The sequence below is a fragment of the Triticum aestivum genome, chromosome 7A (assembly GCF_018294505.1).
Source record: "Triticum aestivum cultivar Chinese Spring chromosome 7A, IWGSC CS RefSeq v2.1, whole genome shotgun sequence".
NCBI lineage: Eukaryota > Viridiplantae > Streptophyta > Magnoliopsida > Poales > Poaceae > Triticum > Triticum aestivum.
In genome coordinates this window covers 93,340,111-93,354,497 of record NC_057812.1, presented here as the reverse complement: position 1 = coordinate 93,354,497, position 14,387 = coordinate 93,340,111, and the positions used below count along the sequence as shown (strand labels likewise).

At 48.0% G+C, this 14,387-nt stretch overlaps 1 protein-coding gene across 1 annotated transcript; it reads right to left on the bottom strand.

Annotated features, from left to right (window-relative positions):
- Positions 1–889: 889 nt before the first annotated feature.
- Positions 890–2,564, bottom strand: LOC123153828 (protein VASP homolog). Its single transcript, XM_044572755.1, has 2 exons — positions 1,392–2,564; positions 890–1,293 (listed from the first exon to the last, which is right to left on the bottom strand). The coding sequence occupies exons 1-2, from the start codon at positions 2,556–2,558 to the stop codon at positions 1,075–1,077; spliced, it is 1,386 nt and encodes a 461-aa protein (XP_044428690.1). The 5' UTR covers positions 2,559–2,564; the 3' UTR covers positions 890–1,074.
- Between the last annotated feature and the right edge of the window lie 11,823 nt (positions 2,565–14,387).

Genomic DNA, 14,387 nt, shown 5'->3' with positions numbered 1-14,387 from the left:
GACTTAAACCCGAGCAGTTCCAAGCAACATAGCCATTTAAGCTAAGCTAAGTTATCACCTGGAGGAGAACCCCGGTGTCTTCGCTCCGGTTAGTAGTTTAGGTTAGGATTTTTTTCTAGTTTTCGCAGATACAGCGCTCGGGCGGATGTCATTGTTACTTTTTTGGTTTGCCTTCCGGGCTCTGATACTGCTTGAATTTGTCCGTTTGGACGTAATCGACGGAGCACCGGTGTAGATTTTTGTCGTGTCCTTCGACGGTGAGGTTAGTGTTTCTTGTCATCTGGTAATATTTGGTGTGCTGATCTTTAGAGACAGATGCATGAAGACTTTCTGACTATCATTAACAAGGTCAACAAGGTCAAGCCGGCTTCGGTAGGGAAACGGCAACATCAACGCGTTGTTCTAGCAGTAGGAGTGGTCGTTTGGTAACATCAGAATCTTGATAAAATTTTAATTATGGTTGAAATACTTTGGAATTCTGATAACTTTTATAATTGCAAATACTCCTTCCGTTCAATGAAAAGAGTATATGTAGAAATTTTAGAATAAATTATGAAATGCAATAAACGCATTGGAAAAGTGCAAACCACCACCTCTCTCCTCTTTGATTACCCAATCCCAATAAGCTTAATGCATGTAGAAATTAAAGAGGCCATATGTAAAATGTTATTAGTCTTGATTACCGTGTCATGAGAGAGAAACATTTTTTCTTACTTTAAAGTGCATTGAAAAGATAGAAATAAACTTTTTTTAATAAATTGAAAAGCCAAATATATACTCTTCACCGGACAAAGGAAGTAGTTTCGCAAAAAAAAAAACACAGCTCAGTTAATGCAACATAAAGTTCCAGTTGCATGTGAACACATATACAAGTACTTGCTGAATAAAGTGGAGATCTGAAAACATTGCGGCGACAAATTATACACTTTTGTTTTGCGAATACCAACAAACAAATCCTGCAGCATAACCCGGGAACATGCAAAATAAGACGAGAACTCCAAAAGATCAGTCGATGAGGTAGTCAAGCGGCCGTTTATCTGCCGGACTGCCTCTACCCAAAGCACGCAACGCGCTTCACGTCCTCCGCCCGGCGTCTGCGCCTCGCCAGCGCTCGTAGCCATCCATCGCGTCCTGCGCGCGCTGCCGCACGGCGAGCTCGGCCTTCACCGTCTGCACCTTCGCCTCCGCCGCGGTGAGCTTGGCCTCCGTCTTCTGCAGCTGCGTCCGCAGTGCGGCGTTCTCCGTGTCCAGCTCCAGCGCGTAGGAAAAGGAGAAGGACGCGTGGTTCGCTGCCTACACGCATGCGTCGACGCCACCCGCACACAAGACAACGTGAGCGACCGGACACCGGACAAGCACAACACCTACGCTGAATTTGCTACCGTGCGTACCTGAAGAATAGCGACGTATGTAGACTTGACGATGTCGGAGGGCTCGGTCGCCGCAAACACGCGCTCCAGCTGCGGAGGGACGACGCCCCGCAGCCTCTCCCGTGCGGCTTCCCGGTCCATGCTGTCGCCGTCGTGTCCGCTGGGAATATGCCGCATCTTCCGGCTCCGGGAGAACCCCCCAGGCGGGCCGTCGGAGCTGTCATGGGGAGTAGGCTGAGTGTTTGGCAACATATAAGAAGGCGGGCCGTCGTCACCGTATGCTTCGTCCAATTTCCTCTTCTTCCCACGCAACGCCGACGACCCCGTCGTGTTGCCGTCCGGCTCGGACTTCACCTTGTTCGCCGACAGCATGGCTTTCATCATGACGTAGACTGCAGGATCCATCCCTTTGGTAGCAGTATAAGAAGGCGAAGGCTGCGGTGCCGGGGACAGCAGTGATGAAGGCTGTGGTGCCGGGTGCTCCGGTGACGACGGCGCCGGGAGCTGCGGTGACGAAGACTTCGGTGCCGGGGCCAGCGGTGATGACGGCGCCGGGAGCTGCGGTGACGACGGCTTCGGTGCCGGGGGCTCCGGTGATGACGGCGCCGGGGGCTGTGGTGGCGACGGCTGCAATACCGGGGGCTCCGGTGATGAAGACTTCGGCGCCGACAAGGGAGATATCATGGCGGCGGCAAGATTGCTGCGGCAAAGATACTTTCTAAGATCAACAGGGGAGGCTCCGTAAGCGCTCAGCAACTTCGCCTCCGTTTCCCTATCTTCGGCGGAGAGCACAGGGTCCACCAGAGAGCTCTTGGACGGCTTGCCCCACTCCACCGGACAAGGCCACGGGTTCGCCGAATAAAGGAAGAAAACCCCGCTCTTCCAACCCTTGATGGAATCCGGCAACCCCGTGATGCGCAAGCCGGAGCCGCGCCTGGATTTGAAGAAGTACCAGGCTATCTTGTGCTTGTGGTGGAGCAGGAAGAAACGCCGGAACACGGCGAGGGGCGGCGGCACGCGGGCCAAGTGGCAGAGCACAAGGAAGCCCGCCATGATGCGCCAAGCGTTGGGCGCGAGCTGCGTCGGCGCGAGGTTAAAGTGGTTGAGAACGTCCAGGAAGAACGGGTGCAGCGGGAGGCGCATCCCGGCCTCCAACGCGTGCGCGTACACGCAGACGGCGCCATGCATGCGGCGGGGACGAGCTCGCGCGCAGGTCGCCGACGGGGCGGGCTGTGTACTGGTCCTCCGAGATGTCGTACTTCTTGCCCACCGCGTCGACGTCGTTCTGCGTGCGCAGGACCGAGACGAATTCCTCCGCCGTCAACCGGAGGTCGGCGCCGGCGGCGCCATCCTCGATGTTGTAGTCTGGGTCAGAGGACGATGACGAGTAGGAAGAGGATGAGTAGTCGTCGGAGGAAGAATACGAGGAGGAGGAGGAAGAAGAAGGCATGGCGCACCAAGGTGCCCTGTGTGTCCGTCCTGGGGTCTCCCGTCTCCTGTTGTGCTACTCCTACTTGAAGACCACGGACGCAGCTCCAGCTCCAGTGACTTTTGAGTACGCCTGCTACAATTAAGTCACTAGACTGCGTCCGTAGACTACTCCAACGACTGTGGTTTACCTTCCCAAGGAGTTTTTCCTCGCGATAGTGCTGGAATTACAAAGGTTTACTTAACATTTCAAACTAATTGTCTTCCATCCCCAGTTACAAATCGCAATTCCCACATCAATTTGTACGTAAAATCTTTAAGTAAGTCTTTGTAGACGTAGCATTGCTCTTTTCCCGTGGATGAGTTTGTGTAAAGACTAAGTTGATGTCTTGACTGCTGGATGCTTCACGGTATCGTCAAAGGTGAGAACTGCAGAAGCCAAAGATTCACTCTGAACTCTAGTCTCTCCGGATTTCACAATGTAATGTTTCTTCTATTCCGTACTTCAACTTTGATCATAAATTTAACTATCAAGACCGATTGCGGCTGGAGTAAAAATTATATCAGCGAATTCGTATTTAAAAGAAGTTTTTAATTATATAAATTTTTTTCCCACCGCAGTTGGTCTCGTTGGTTAAATTTATGATCAAAGTTGGACATCGAAACTATATTTTGAAATGAAGGGAGTACTACAGGCAGCAGCAGACCTGCAGGTGCGTAGTTTTATCGTCTGCCGCACTGGGGAGTCAATTCGCAACTCAGCTTGCTCCACGGGCTGATTCACACATGTTTTCATGTGCCCTATACAGCTATACTACTCGGGTCGGGTCAGATCGTAGGCTACTTTCAAAGAAGATGAGTAGCACCTCTTGTGGGTACTCCCTTCTCCCTCCGCCCGTCACCCAGCGTTTTCAGTTTTTCTCAAAATTACCGTCCATCCGTTATCGATTTCACCGTTTGCATTAGCAATTGAGAGCCAGATATTACGGATTTGCATGCTGGGAAGACGGCGCTAGTTTGCTTGGAGCCGAGGAGAGAGATGCGCCCGCAAGCCTAGGTGGATTGAACGCGCGCGTGCATGCGAGGCGACATGCAATTCAAGCCTGCCAAGGCATGCGTGCATGCTAAGGGCTCCTTTGATTCAAAGGAATTTTATAGGATTTCTGAAGAATTAAAATCTTTAAGAATTTTTCTTATGTTGGTTCTTTGATTCATAGGATTAGATCTCATAGGAATTTTTTCTATGGAATCTTTTTTACTATATTTCATAGGAAATCTAGCATTCACTTCAACCTTTTTTTACAATTTTTTTTTCTTGTGCCATCAAACACTACATGCTAATCCTGTAGGATTCATGTGTGCATGCCACTCCAACCCTATACTTTTCCTATTTCTACGATTTGAAAATCCTGCGAATCAAAGAGGGCCTAATTACGGAGAGCGGCTCACATCGGTCGCGGAGCTACACCGAGATGCATGGCAAACAAACGGCAGAATACGGACGGGCATGCACTAGTAGTGGAGTACAAGCGAGTGCTGCCGCTTGCGGGCATTACCGAGATCGTCTCTGCAAACCAGAAAAATACTTACGATGGAGGAAGCGGCCGATGTGACGGTACGTACAAGAAAGGCTGGCGTGGGGTCTAGGTGCATGCGCGGCGCAGGAAGAACCCAAGAGGGAGCTGTGCACGCCTGGTCGGGGAAGTTTTCCCCGTGGCAGAAATCTCACGCTCGCAGCAAATCTTTTGGCCATAATTATACGGGGACTGTAAATATCCCTTGGGACTATGGCATCGCTCGCAGCAAATCTTTTGGCCATAATTATGCGGGGACTGCAAATATCCTTGGGACTATGCATCGCTCGCAGTCCAACTAGTAAAAAGTTCACACACGACTGTTAAAGTTTCTTGAGACCGTGCACACCGTGAAGTCTAGCCATGAAAAGTTCTCTCGGAGATTGAACAGGTGAGAGGAAACTCAAAATTTTAAGTTTGAACAACAATTGGTCTATAAAAGTGTAGTGTATACAACACAAAATTTTAGTGATGATTTTTGTAGTTATCATCTTATTAATACATTTTTGTGGTACATTAGTCGAGAATAATTATATATCACTGAACCTACTAATCAGCGGGTTGACATAAGATTTTGACTCGCTTAAAAACATCGTTAGGGCATCTTCAATGCCGGCCTCCAAAACGAACATACTTGTTCGTGGATAGGTCTAAAACAGTCCATAACGGTGATGCAAGAGCTGGCCATCTAATCATGCCCGCGTACAGCTGAATACAAATTTATACAAAACGAACACATTTCATGCAAACCATATAATTTTCATTTAGACCATAATAAATCCATTATCTTTCTGACGTATTTCAACTAAACCAAAGTGTCCGACATATTTTAAACAAACTGAACCAAATTCATTACATTTTTCGGCCGACGCACCTGTGCAATGCCATAGCCATTGAGAGGTCGCGTCTGCTCTACGCCGGCATAAATACGGTGTTGGTGCTCTAGAGTGGCATTAATGCGCGGCAATCGCTCCACACGTGAGTGGTCTGTGGGTGGGTTCGACGTGTCCATCATGTACGTGGTAGCGGACTGGACACCATGCCCCTGGTTTGCCTTTGTTTTGCAAGAACGTTGAACGACAAATCACGTCCGGACTGCTCGGTTTGAACGAATCCGGGCGGTTTACGGGTCAGTGTTGAAGATGCCCCCAAGATGACTACAAATGAAAGTGTTAAACGTTAATGTGGTGCATCTAATTTATACGAATAACCTTTTTTATCATCTCTATTGGAGGTTGCGTGCAATCTAAACGAAAGAGGTCAGACAAGTGGGCGGAATGTTTCTGGGCTTGTGTGGCCAAATTTAGTAGAGCATATAGCATAAAACTACATGTTTTAAGGTAAGAGTTCCATAGAACTATTTTTTTGTCACTCATACCTACCACGTTGTTGGCTTTTGATTTGACGAGAACACTAGTGAGACTGTTGGTTAAGTTTGAGAGTGATTATGATATGGATGGACCATCCAGCAAGTCCATGCGGATGAATTTGAGATGGCATGGGAACGCCATTTTTCCTCTCTTGGTCCGTCTGGTCAAGCTAGAATCGAGCGGCGGCCAGGGAGCTTGAGGACGGAGGCCAAAACCTAGCACGACGAATCCAACGGTGGGTTGAACTCACTCCGACGACAGCCCTAGCAACGGCGGCGACAAAGTCGTTCTCTAGCTGATGGGTAGATCAACGGTGCGCTTGTGAGGAGGCCTTTCTCTTGATGGAAGGATAATGTGGTTAACCCGGACCAGGCTAGCCATTGTCCTTCGGTAGGCTTTGATGTTGTTTTCTGTGTTGGTTTCAATGATACCATGGTAGATGTGATACTAGCTTGTGAATCATATCATGTTTAGTATGCTACTTTGCAAGTATGATCGATATGTAGGGGTGGTAGTGTGTTGAACTTCATGAAAAAAGTCCATATGCTTTGATCTTGAAGATCAGTCACAAGGGGTTGTGTTGAACTTCATGATCCATGTGTACTATGCTTACTGTCAATGTGTAGTGCTCTTTCTTAATGTCTATGTATACGGTGTTCCACTAGTCCTGATGCTAAGGCTTGTAGGACATGAGCATGCAAGACTTTAGTTAGGTCGTTGTCTCGTCCGAGAACCAATTCATGTCGTCCTATGTTGAGGACTCCCAGCCTTCGACCGACGATCACATGCCTCCGGATTCAGATGTCTTCGAGGGGCCTGTGAGGAATCCAACATTGTGATGGCGGTGCCTAATGTCGTTGCTGCTGCACATAAGGGAACCATCATGGCTGGAAAGGCATAGATGTTAGGGAGGGGGAATTCGACGACATGACAGTCGTTCTTGTCCAACTTCATGCTTAACAAGATGTGTGGCCTCATATCCAATGGGGTGAGGACTGACAAGGACTTCAAGGAGGCCCACATGAACTCTGTTTTCAAGCATGTGTCTGATTCTGTGGCTAATAGGTCACCTCGATCTAGATCTACATCCACCTCAAGAAGTGGAGAGCCAGATGGACCAAAGTGTTGAGGTTCAAAGACCTTAAAGGCTCACAACAACGTCATCATGGGCGAAGGTGGTGAGCTGGTAGTCCAAGTCGGGAGACGAGGGAGGAAGGGGAGGGCGAATAGGAGGAAGAAGGCATCGTGAAGCGAGTGGGCTCGTCCTAGTCTCCCATCTTGTGGTGTACTCCACTAGTAGAGAGGCACATGGTGAGAGAGATGAATGGTTGGTAGACTACTGAAATGACTCGGCTTTGGTTTGTAGAGGAGATTTTCCTTGTGGAGAAGACTTCAAAGCATCACAAACTAAAACTACTCAACAAAAGATTCATGGATCTTTGAAGATAGTATCGAGAAAGGCTTTCACCCTGCTTTATATATTAAGAAACAACTAGGAATTACAACCAACATTACAACCGGAGAACAGAACCAATTTGAGAGGAAGGCTACCCGTTGTAGGAGGCATGCCATCACCAACACTCATAAGTCAAACACAACCATGCCAACCAACTCCATCGCCGAAAGGAGCCCCTTGCCACCTTGCATTGGATCGATGGGCGTCACACCATCGAACGATGCACGCACTGACCTCAGAGGTTGGACGGGAATATATAAAGGGATACCAAGGTGGGAGTGGATCTTGCGCTTGTTGCGCAGGTCGCTGATAAAGGAGCATCACCTCACAAGCCAGCAAGACCACTCCCATTCCTTTTGCGACGTCACCGACGTGAGAAGCTGCGCCACCGTGGCCGACTAGACCACCAAAACACACCTCCATGGCCGTACCCACGTCATTCAAGCCACTCTGAAAGAGGGAAGAGGAGAGCCAGAGAGAAATGCCAAGTGTTGAGGGAAGGCGTTGGGGAGACCCCTATCACCGCGGGACGACTAGCAGCCACCGGTGGTGGCGGCTAGGAGGGGAGCTCAGGCGTAGAGGCATGGTTGCGGCAAATACCTAGCTCCCTCGAGTCACCGAGAGGGGAGACACGAGGTTAGGGGTGAGGGAGTCCTGGACTAAGGGGTCCTCGGGCGTCTGGCCTGTTAGCCATGGGCCGGACTGATGGGCTGTGAAGATACGAAGACCGAATACTACACCCGTGTCCGGATGGGACTCTCCATGGCGTGGAAGGCAAGCTTGGCGACCGAATATGTAGATTCCTTTCTTTGTAACCGACCTTGTGTAACCCTAGATCCTCCCGGTGCTTATATAAACCGGAGAACTTAGTCCGGAAAGTATATATTCATTATCATAGTCATACATGCTAGACTTGTAGGGTTTAGCCATTACGATCTCGAGGTAGATCAATTCTTGTAATACTCGTATTCATCAATATCAATCAAGCAGGACATAGGGTATTACCTCCATAGAGAGGGCCCGAACCAGGGTAAACATCGTGTCCCCTGTCTCCTGTTACCATCGACCTTGGACGCACAGTTCGGGACCCCCTACCCAAGATCCGCCAGTTTTGACACTGACATTGGTGCTTTCATTGAGAGTTCCACTGTGCTGTCGCCAAAAGGTTTGATGGCCCCTTCAATCATCAATAATGACGCGGTCCAGGGAGAAACTTTCCTCCCCGAGCAAATCTTTGTGTTTGACGGCTTCGCACTGCGGGCCAATTCGTTTGGCAATCTGGAGCAGGTCGAAAGCTACGCCCCTGGCCATCAGGTCAGATTTGGGAGCTTGAACTACGTTGCGGACATCCGTGGAGACTTGATCTTCGCCAGATTCAAGACCGCGGTAGCCGCTCCTGGTCACCCCGATGATCATGACCTAAATCTGTCATCAGACCGCATCCAGGAGATGACTCCTGTAACCGCTCTGGCCTTAGATCCGGAGCAGACTGCGATGTCCAAGGATAGGAGGATCAACCCACCACGGAGGCCACAAATTCCACGGTGTTGGAGCCGCACATAGACTTAACCTCTCACGACGTCTTTGTCACCAGAACTCCGACTCGTCTCCGGCTGTAAGTTCCGAACCGCGTGAGCCCATGGACGCTGAACTTGATCATTTATCAATCTTCGGATTTAGTGCCGCAGACATCTTCCAGCACTCGCCTTTGGGTGATGTGCTAAACTCATTAAAGAACCCGTCCTTGGCGGAGGACTCACAACCAAACTATATCCAGTTCGAACTAGGGGCTGGCAGTGGAGAATTTTGCTTCCCACCCGCCACCCACTTCATAGCCACGGTCGAGGATTTGACCGACACACTTTATTACGACTCTGAGGACATCGACGGTATGGACGACGATGTCGGAGAAGAAGAGGCCCATAACCCGCCGTTCACCGGACGCTGGACGGCCACTTCCTCGTATGATGTATACATGGTGGATGCACGAAAGGAGAACATCGGCGATGACAAGGAAGATCCAGTTGAGGATAAACCTTTCGAAATACAATCCAAGCACCGGCGTCAGCGGCGCCGCTCTAAGGCACGCCGCAGTAAAGACAGCAACACCGGCATAGGAGAAGATAACACTCCAGAAGGTGCCGAAGAAAACGAAGACCTCGTTGAAACAACTAATGAACAAGATGAACGGGGAGATGGGCAGGTTAGCCCTGGAAACAGGCCACGCACGAAGACTCAGAGGACGGAAGTTATCTTCCGCTCTCTGAGGATGAGGTGAGCCCCGGCACCGATGATTTCATCGTGCTTGAGGAACCTCTTGAGCAGGAGCGCTTCAAGCGCCAGCTAATATCCACTGCAAGGAGCCTGAAAAAAAGAAGCAACAACTTCAAGCTGATCAAGATCTGCTCAATGATAAATGGGCCAATGTCCTGGCAGCCGAAGAATACGGCTTCAAGCGCCCAACCAAAAGTTACCCAAAGCGCAAATTGCTACCTCAATTTGACGAGGAGGCACTGGAATACATACCACCATCGTACAATGCGGCTGACCAACCACCACATGGTCAGGACAAAACGGTAACTCACGCCGAACACTAGCCCGCCCCGCCTCATCACACAGGTAGGGGTAAATTAGCCCACAGCCATACATACGACTGAAGGAAATATGCCCTAGAGGCAATAATAAAGTTATTATTTATTTCCTTATATCATGATAAATGTTTATTATTCATGCTAGAATTGTATTAACTGGAAACATAATACATGTGTGAATACATAGACAAACAGAGTGTCACTAGTATGCCTCTACTTGACTAGCTCGTTAATCAAAAATGGTTATGTTTCCTAGCCATAGACATGAGTTGTCATTTGATTAACGGGATCACATCATTAGGATAATGATGTGATTGACTTGACCCATTCCATTAGCTTAGCACTTGATCGTTTAGTTTGTTGCTATTGATTTCTTCATAACTTATACATGTTCCTATGACTATGAGATTATGCAACTCCTGTTTACCAGAGGAACACTTTGTGTGCTACCAAACGTCACAACGTAACTGGGTGATTATAAAGGTGCTCTACAGGTGTCTCCGAAGGTACTTGTTGGGTTGGCGTATTTCGAGATTAGGATTTGTCACTCCGATTGTCGGAGAGGTATCTCTGGGCCCTCTCGGTAATGCACATCACTCAAGCCTTGCAAGCATTGCAACTAATAAGTTAGTTGCGGGATGATGTATTACGGAACGAGTAAAGAGACTTGCCAGTAACGAGATTGAACTAGGTATTAAGATACCGTCGATGGAATCTCAGGCAAGTAACATACCGATGACAAAGGGAACAACGTATGTTGTTATGCGGTCTGACCAATAAAGATCTTCGTAGAATATGTAGGAGCCAATATGAGCATCCAGGTTCCGCTATTGGTTATTGATCGGAGATGTGTCTCGGTCATGTCTACATAGTTCTCGAACCCGTAGGGTCCGCACGCTTAAAGTTCGGTGACGATCGTAATTAGGGTTTTTGTGTTTTGATGTACCGAAGGTTGTTCGGAGTCCCGAATGTGATCGCGGACATGACGAGGAGTCTCGAAATGGTCGAGACATAAAGATTGATATATCGGAAGCCTATATTTGGATATCTGAAACGTTCCGGGTGAAATCGGGATTTTACCGGAGTACCGGGGGGTTACCGGAACCCCTCGGGGGTTATTGGGCCTACATGGGCCATAAGGGAGAAGAGGAGGGACGGCCAGGGCAGGCCGCGCGCCCCCCTAGTCTGAATAGGACAAGGAAGGGGGGGCCTTTCCTCTTTCTCCCTTCCCCCTTCCTTTTCCAACAAGGCAAGAGGGGGGGGGGAGTCCTACTCCCGATGGGAGTAGGACTCCTCCAGGTGCACCCCTAGGGCCGGCCACACCTCCCCCTCTCCCTCCTTTATATACGGGGGCAAGGGGGCACCCCATGACACACAAGTTGATCTTCGTGATCGTTCCTTAGCCGTGTGCGGTGCCCCCTTCCACCATATTCCACCTCGGTCATATCGTAGCGGTGCTTAGGCGAAGCCCTGCGTCGGTAGAACATCATCACCGTCAGCACGCCGCCGTGCTGACGAAACTCTCCCTCAATGTTTTGCTGGATCGGAGCTCGAGGGACATCACCGAGTTGAACGTGTGCAGAACTCGGAGGTGCCGTACGTTCGGTACTTGGATCGGTCGGATCGGGAGGACGTACGACTACTTCCTCTGCGTTGTGTCAACGCTTCCGTTGCCGGTCTACGAGGGTACGTAGACAACACTCTTCCCTCTCGTTGCTATGCATCACCATGATCTTCCATGTGCTTAGGATTTTTTTTGAAATTACTACGTTCCCCAACAGTGGTATCAGAGCCAGGTTTTATGCGTTGATGTTGTGCACGAGTAGAACACAAGTGAGTTGTGGGTGATATAAGTCATACTCCTTACCAGCATGTCATACTTTGGTTTGGCGGTATAGTTGGATGAAGCGGCCCAGACCGACATTACGCGTACGCTTACGCGAGACTGGTTCTACCGACGTGCTTTGCACACAGGTGGCTAGCGGGTGTCAGTTTCTCCAACTTTAGTTGAACCAAGTGTGGCTACGCCCGGTCCTTGCGAAGGTTAAAACATCACCAACTTGACAAACTATCGTTGTGATTTTGATGCGTAGGTAAGAACGGTTCTTGCTAAGCCCGTAGCAGCCACGTAAAACTTGCAACAACAAAGTAGAGGACGTCTAACTTGTTTTTGCAGGGCATGTTGTGATGTGATATGGTCAAGACATGATGCTAAATTTTATTGTATGAGATGATCATGTTTTGTAACCGAGTTATCAACAACTGGCAGGAGCCATATGGTTGTCGCTTTATTGCATGCAATGCAATTGCGCTGTAATGCTTTACTTTATCACTAAGCGGTAGCGATAGTCGTGGAAGCATAAGATTGGCGAGATGACAACGATGCTACGATGGTGATCAAGGTGTCGCGCCGGTGACGATGGTGGTCATGACGGTGCTTCGGAGATGGAGATCACAAGCACAAGATGATGATGGCCATATCATATCACTTATATTGATTGCATGTGATGTTTATCTTTTATGCATCTTATCTTGCTTTGATTGACGGTAGCATTATAAGATGATCTCTCACTAAATTTCAAGAAAAAGTGTTCTCTCTGAGTATGCACCGTTGCCAAAGTTCGTTGTGCCCAGACACCACGTGATGATCGGGTGTGATAAGCTCTACGTCCATCTACAACGGGTGCAAGCCAGTTTTTGCACACGCAGAATACTCAGGTTAAACTTGACGAGCCTAGCATATGCAGATATGGCCTCGGAACACTGAGGCCGAAAGGCCGAGCATGAATCATATAGTAGATATGATCAACATAGTGATGTTCACCATTGAAAGCTACTCCATTTCACGTGATGATCGGTTATGGTTTAGTTGATTTGCATCACGTGATCACTTAGAAGATTAGAGGGATGTCTTTCTAAGTGGGAGTTCTTAAGTAATATGATTAATTGAACTTAAATTTAACATGAACTTAGTACCTGATAGTATCTTGCTTGTCTATGTTTGATTGTAGATAGATGGCCCGTGTTGTTGTTCCGTTGAATTTTAATGCATTCCTTGAGAAAGCAAAGTTGAAAGATGATGGTAGCAATTACACGGACTGGGTCCGTAACTTGAGGATTATCCTCATTGCTGCACAGAAGAATCACGTCCTGGAAGCACCGCTAGGTGCCAGGCCTGCTGCTGGAGGAACACCAGATGTTATGAACGTCTGGCAGAGCAAAGCTGATGACTACTCGATAGTTCAGTATGCCATGCTTTACGACTTAGAATCGGAACTTCAACGATGTTTTGAACATCATGGAGCATATGAGATGTTCCAGGAGTTGAAGTTAATATTTCAAGCAAATGCCCGGATTGAGAGATATGAAGTCTCCAATAAATTCTATAGCTGCAAGATGGAGGAGAATAGTTCTGTCAGTGAACATATACTCAAAATGTCTGGGTATCATAATCACTTGACTTAACTAGGAGTTAATCTTCCTGTTGATAGCGTCATTGACAGAGTTCTTCAATCACTGCCACCAAGCTACAAGAGCTTCGTGATGAACTATAACATGCAAGGGATGGATAAGACAATTCCCGAGCTCTTCGCAATGCTAAAGGCTGCAGAGGTAGAAATCAAGAAGGAGCATCAAGTGTTGATGGTCAACAAGACCGCCAGTTTCAAGAAAAAGGGCAAAGGGAAGAAGAAGGGGAACTTCAAGAAGAACAGTAAACAAGTTACTGCTCAGGAGAAGAAACCCAAATCTGGACCTAAGCCTGAAACTGAGTGCTTCTATTGAAAGCAGACTGGACACTGGAAGCGGAACTGCCCCAAGTATTTGGCGGATAAGAAGGATGGCAAGGTGAACAAAGGTATATGTGATATACATGTTATTGATGTGTACCTTACTAGAGCTCGCAGTAGCACCTGGGTATTTGATACTGGTTCTGTTGCTAAAATTTGCAACTCGAAACAGGGACTACCGATTAAGCGAACACTGGCAAAGGACGAGGTGACGATGCGCATGGGAAATGGTTCCAAAGTCGATGTGATCGCAGTCGGCACGCTACCTCTACATCTACCTTCGGGATTAGTTTTAGACCTAAATAATTGTTATTTGGTGCCAACGTTGAGCATGAACATTATATCTGGATCTTGTTTGATGCGAGACAGTTATTCATTTAAATCAGAGAATAATGGTTGTTCTATTATATGAGTAATATCTTTTATGGTCATGCACCCTTGAAGAGTGGTCTATTTTTGATGAATCTCGATAGTAGTGATACACATATTCATAATGTTGAAACCAAAAAGTGTAGAGTTGATAATGATAGTGCAACTTATTTGTGGCACTGCCGTTTAGGTCATATCGGTGTAAAGTGCATGAAGAAACTCCATACTGATGGACTTTTGGAATCACTTGATTATGAATCACTTGGTACTTGCGAACCGTGCCTCATGGGCAAGATGACCAAAACACCGTTCTCTGGTACTATGGAGAGAGCAACGGATTTGTTGGAAATCATACATACAGATGTATGTGGTCTGATGAATATTGAGGCTCGTGGCGGATATCGTTATTTTCTCACCTTCACAGATGATTTAAGAAGATAT

What these genes read in the sequence shown, in the direction of transcription:
- LOC123153828 (XM_044572755.1), bottom strand. Translation starts at nt 2,558, where the DNA reads ATGCATGGCGCCGTCTGCGTGTACGCGCACGCGTTGGAGGCCGGGATG. An exon ending in CATACGTCGCTATTCTTCAG is followed by an intron (nt 1,294 to 1,391) that starts GTACGCACGGTA and finishes GCATGCGTGTAG; the next exon opens with GCAGCGAACCACGCGTCCTT.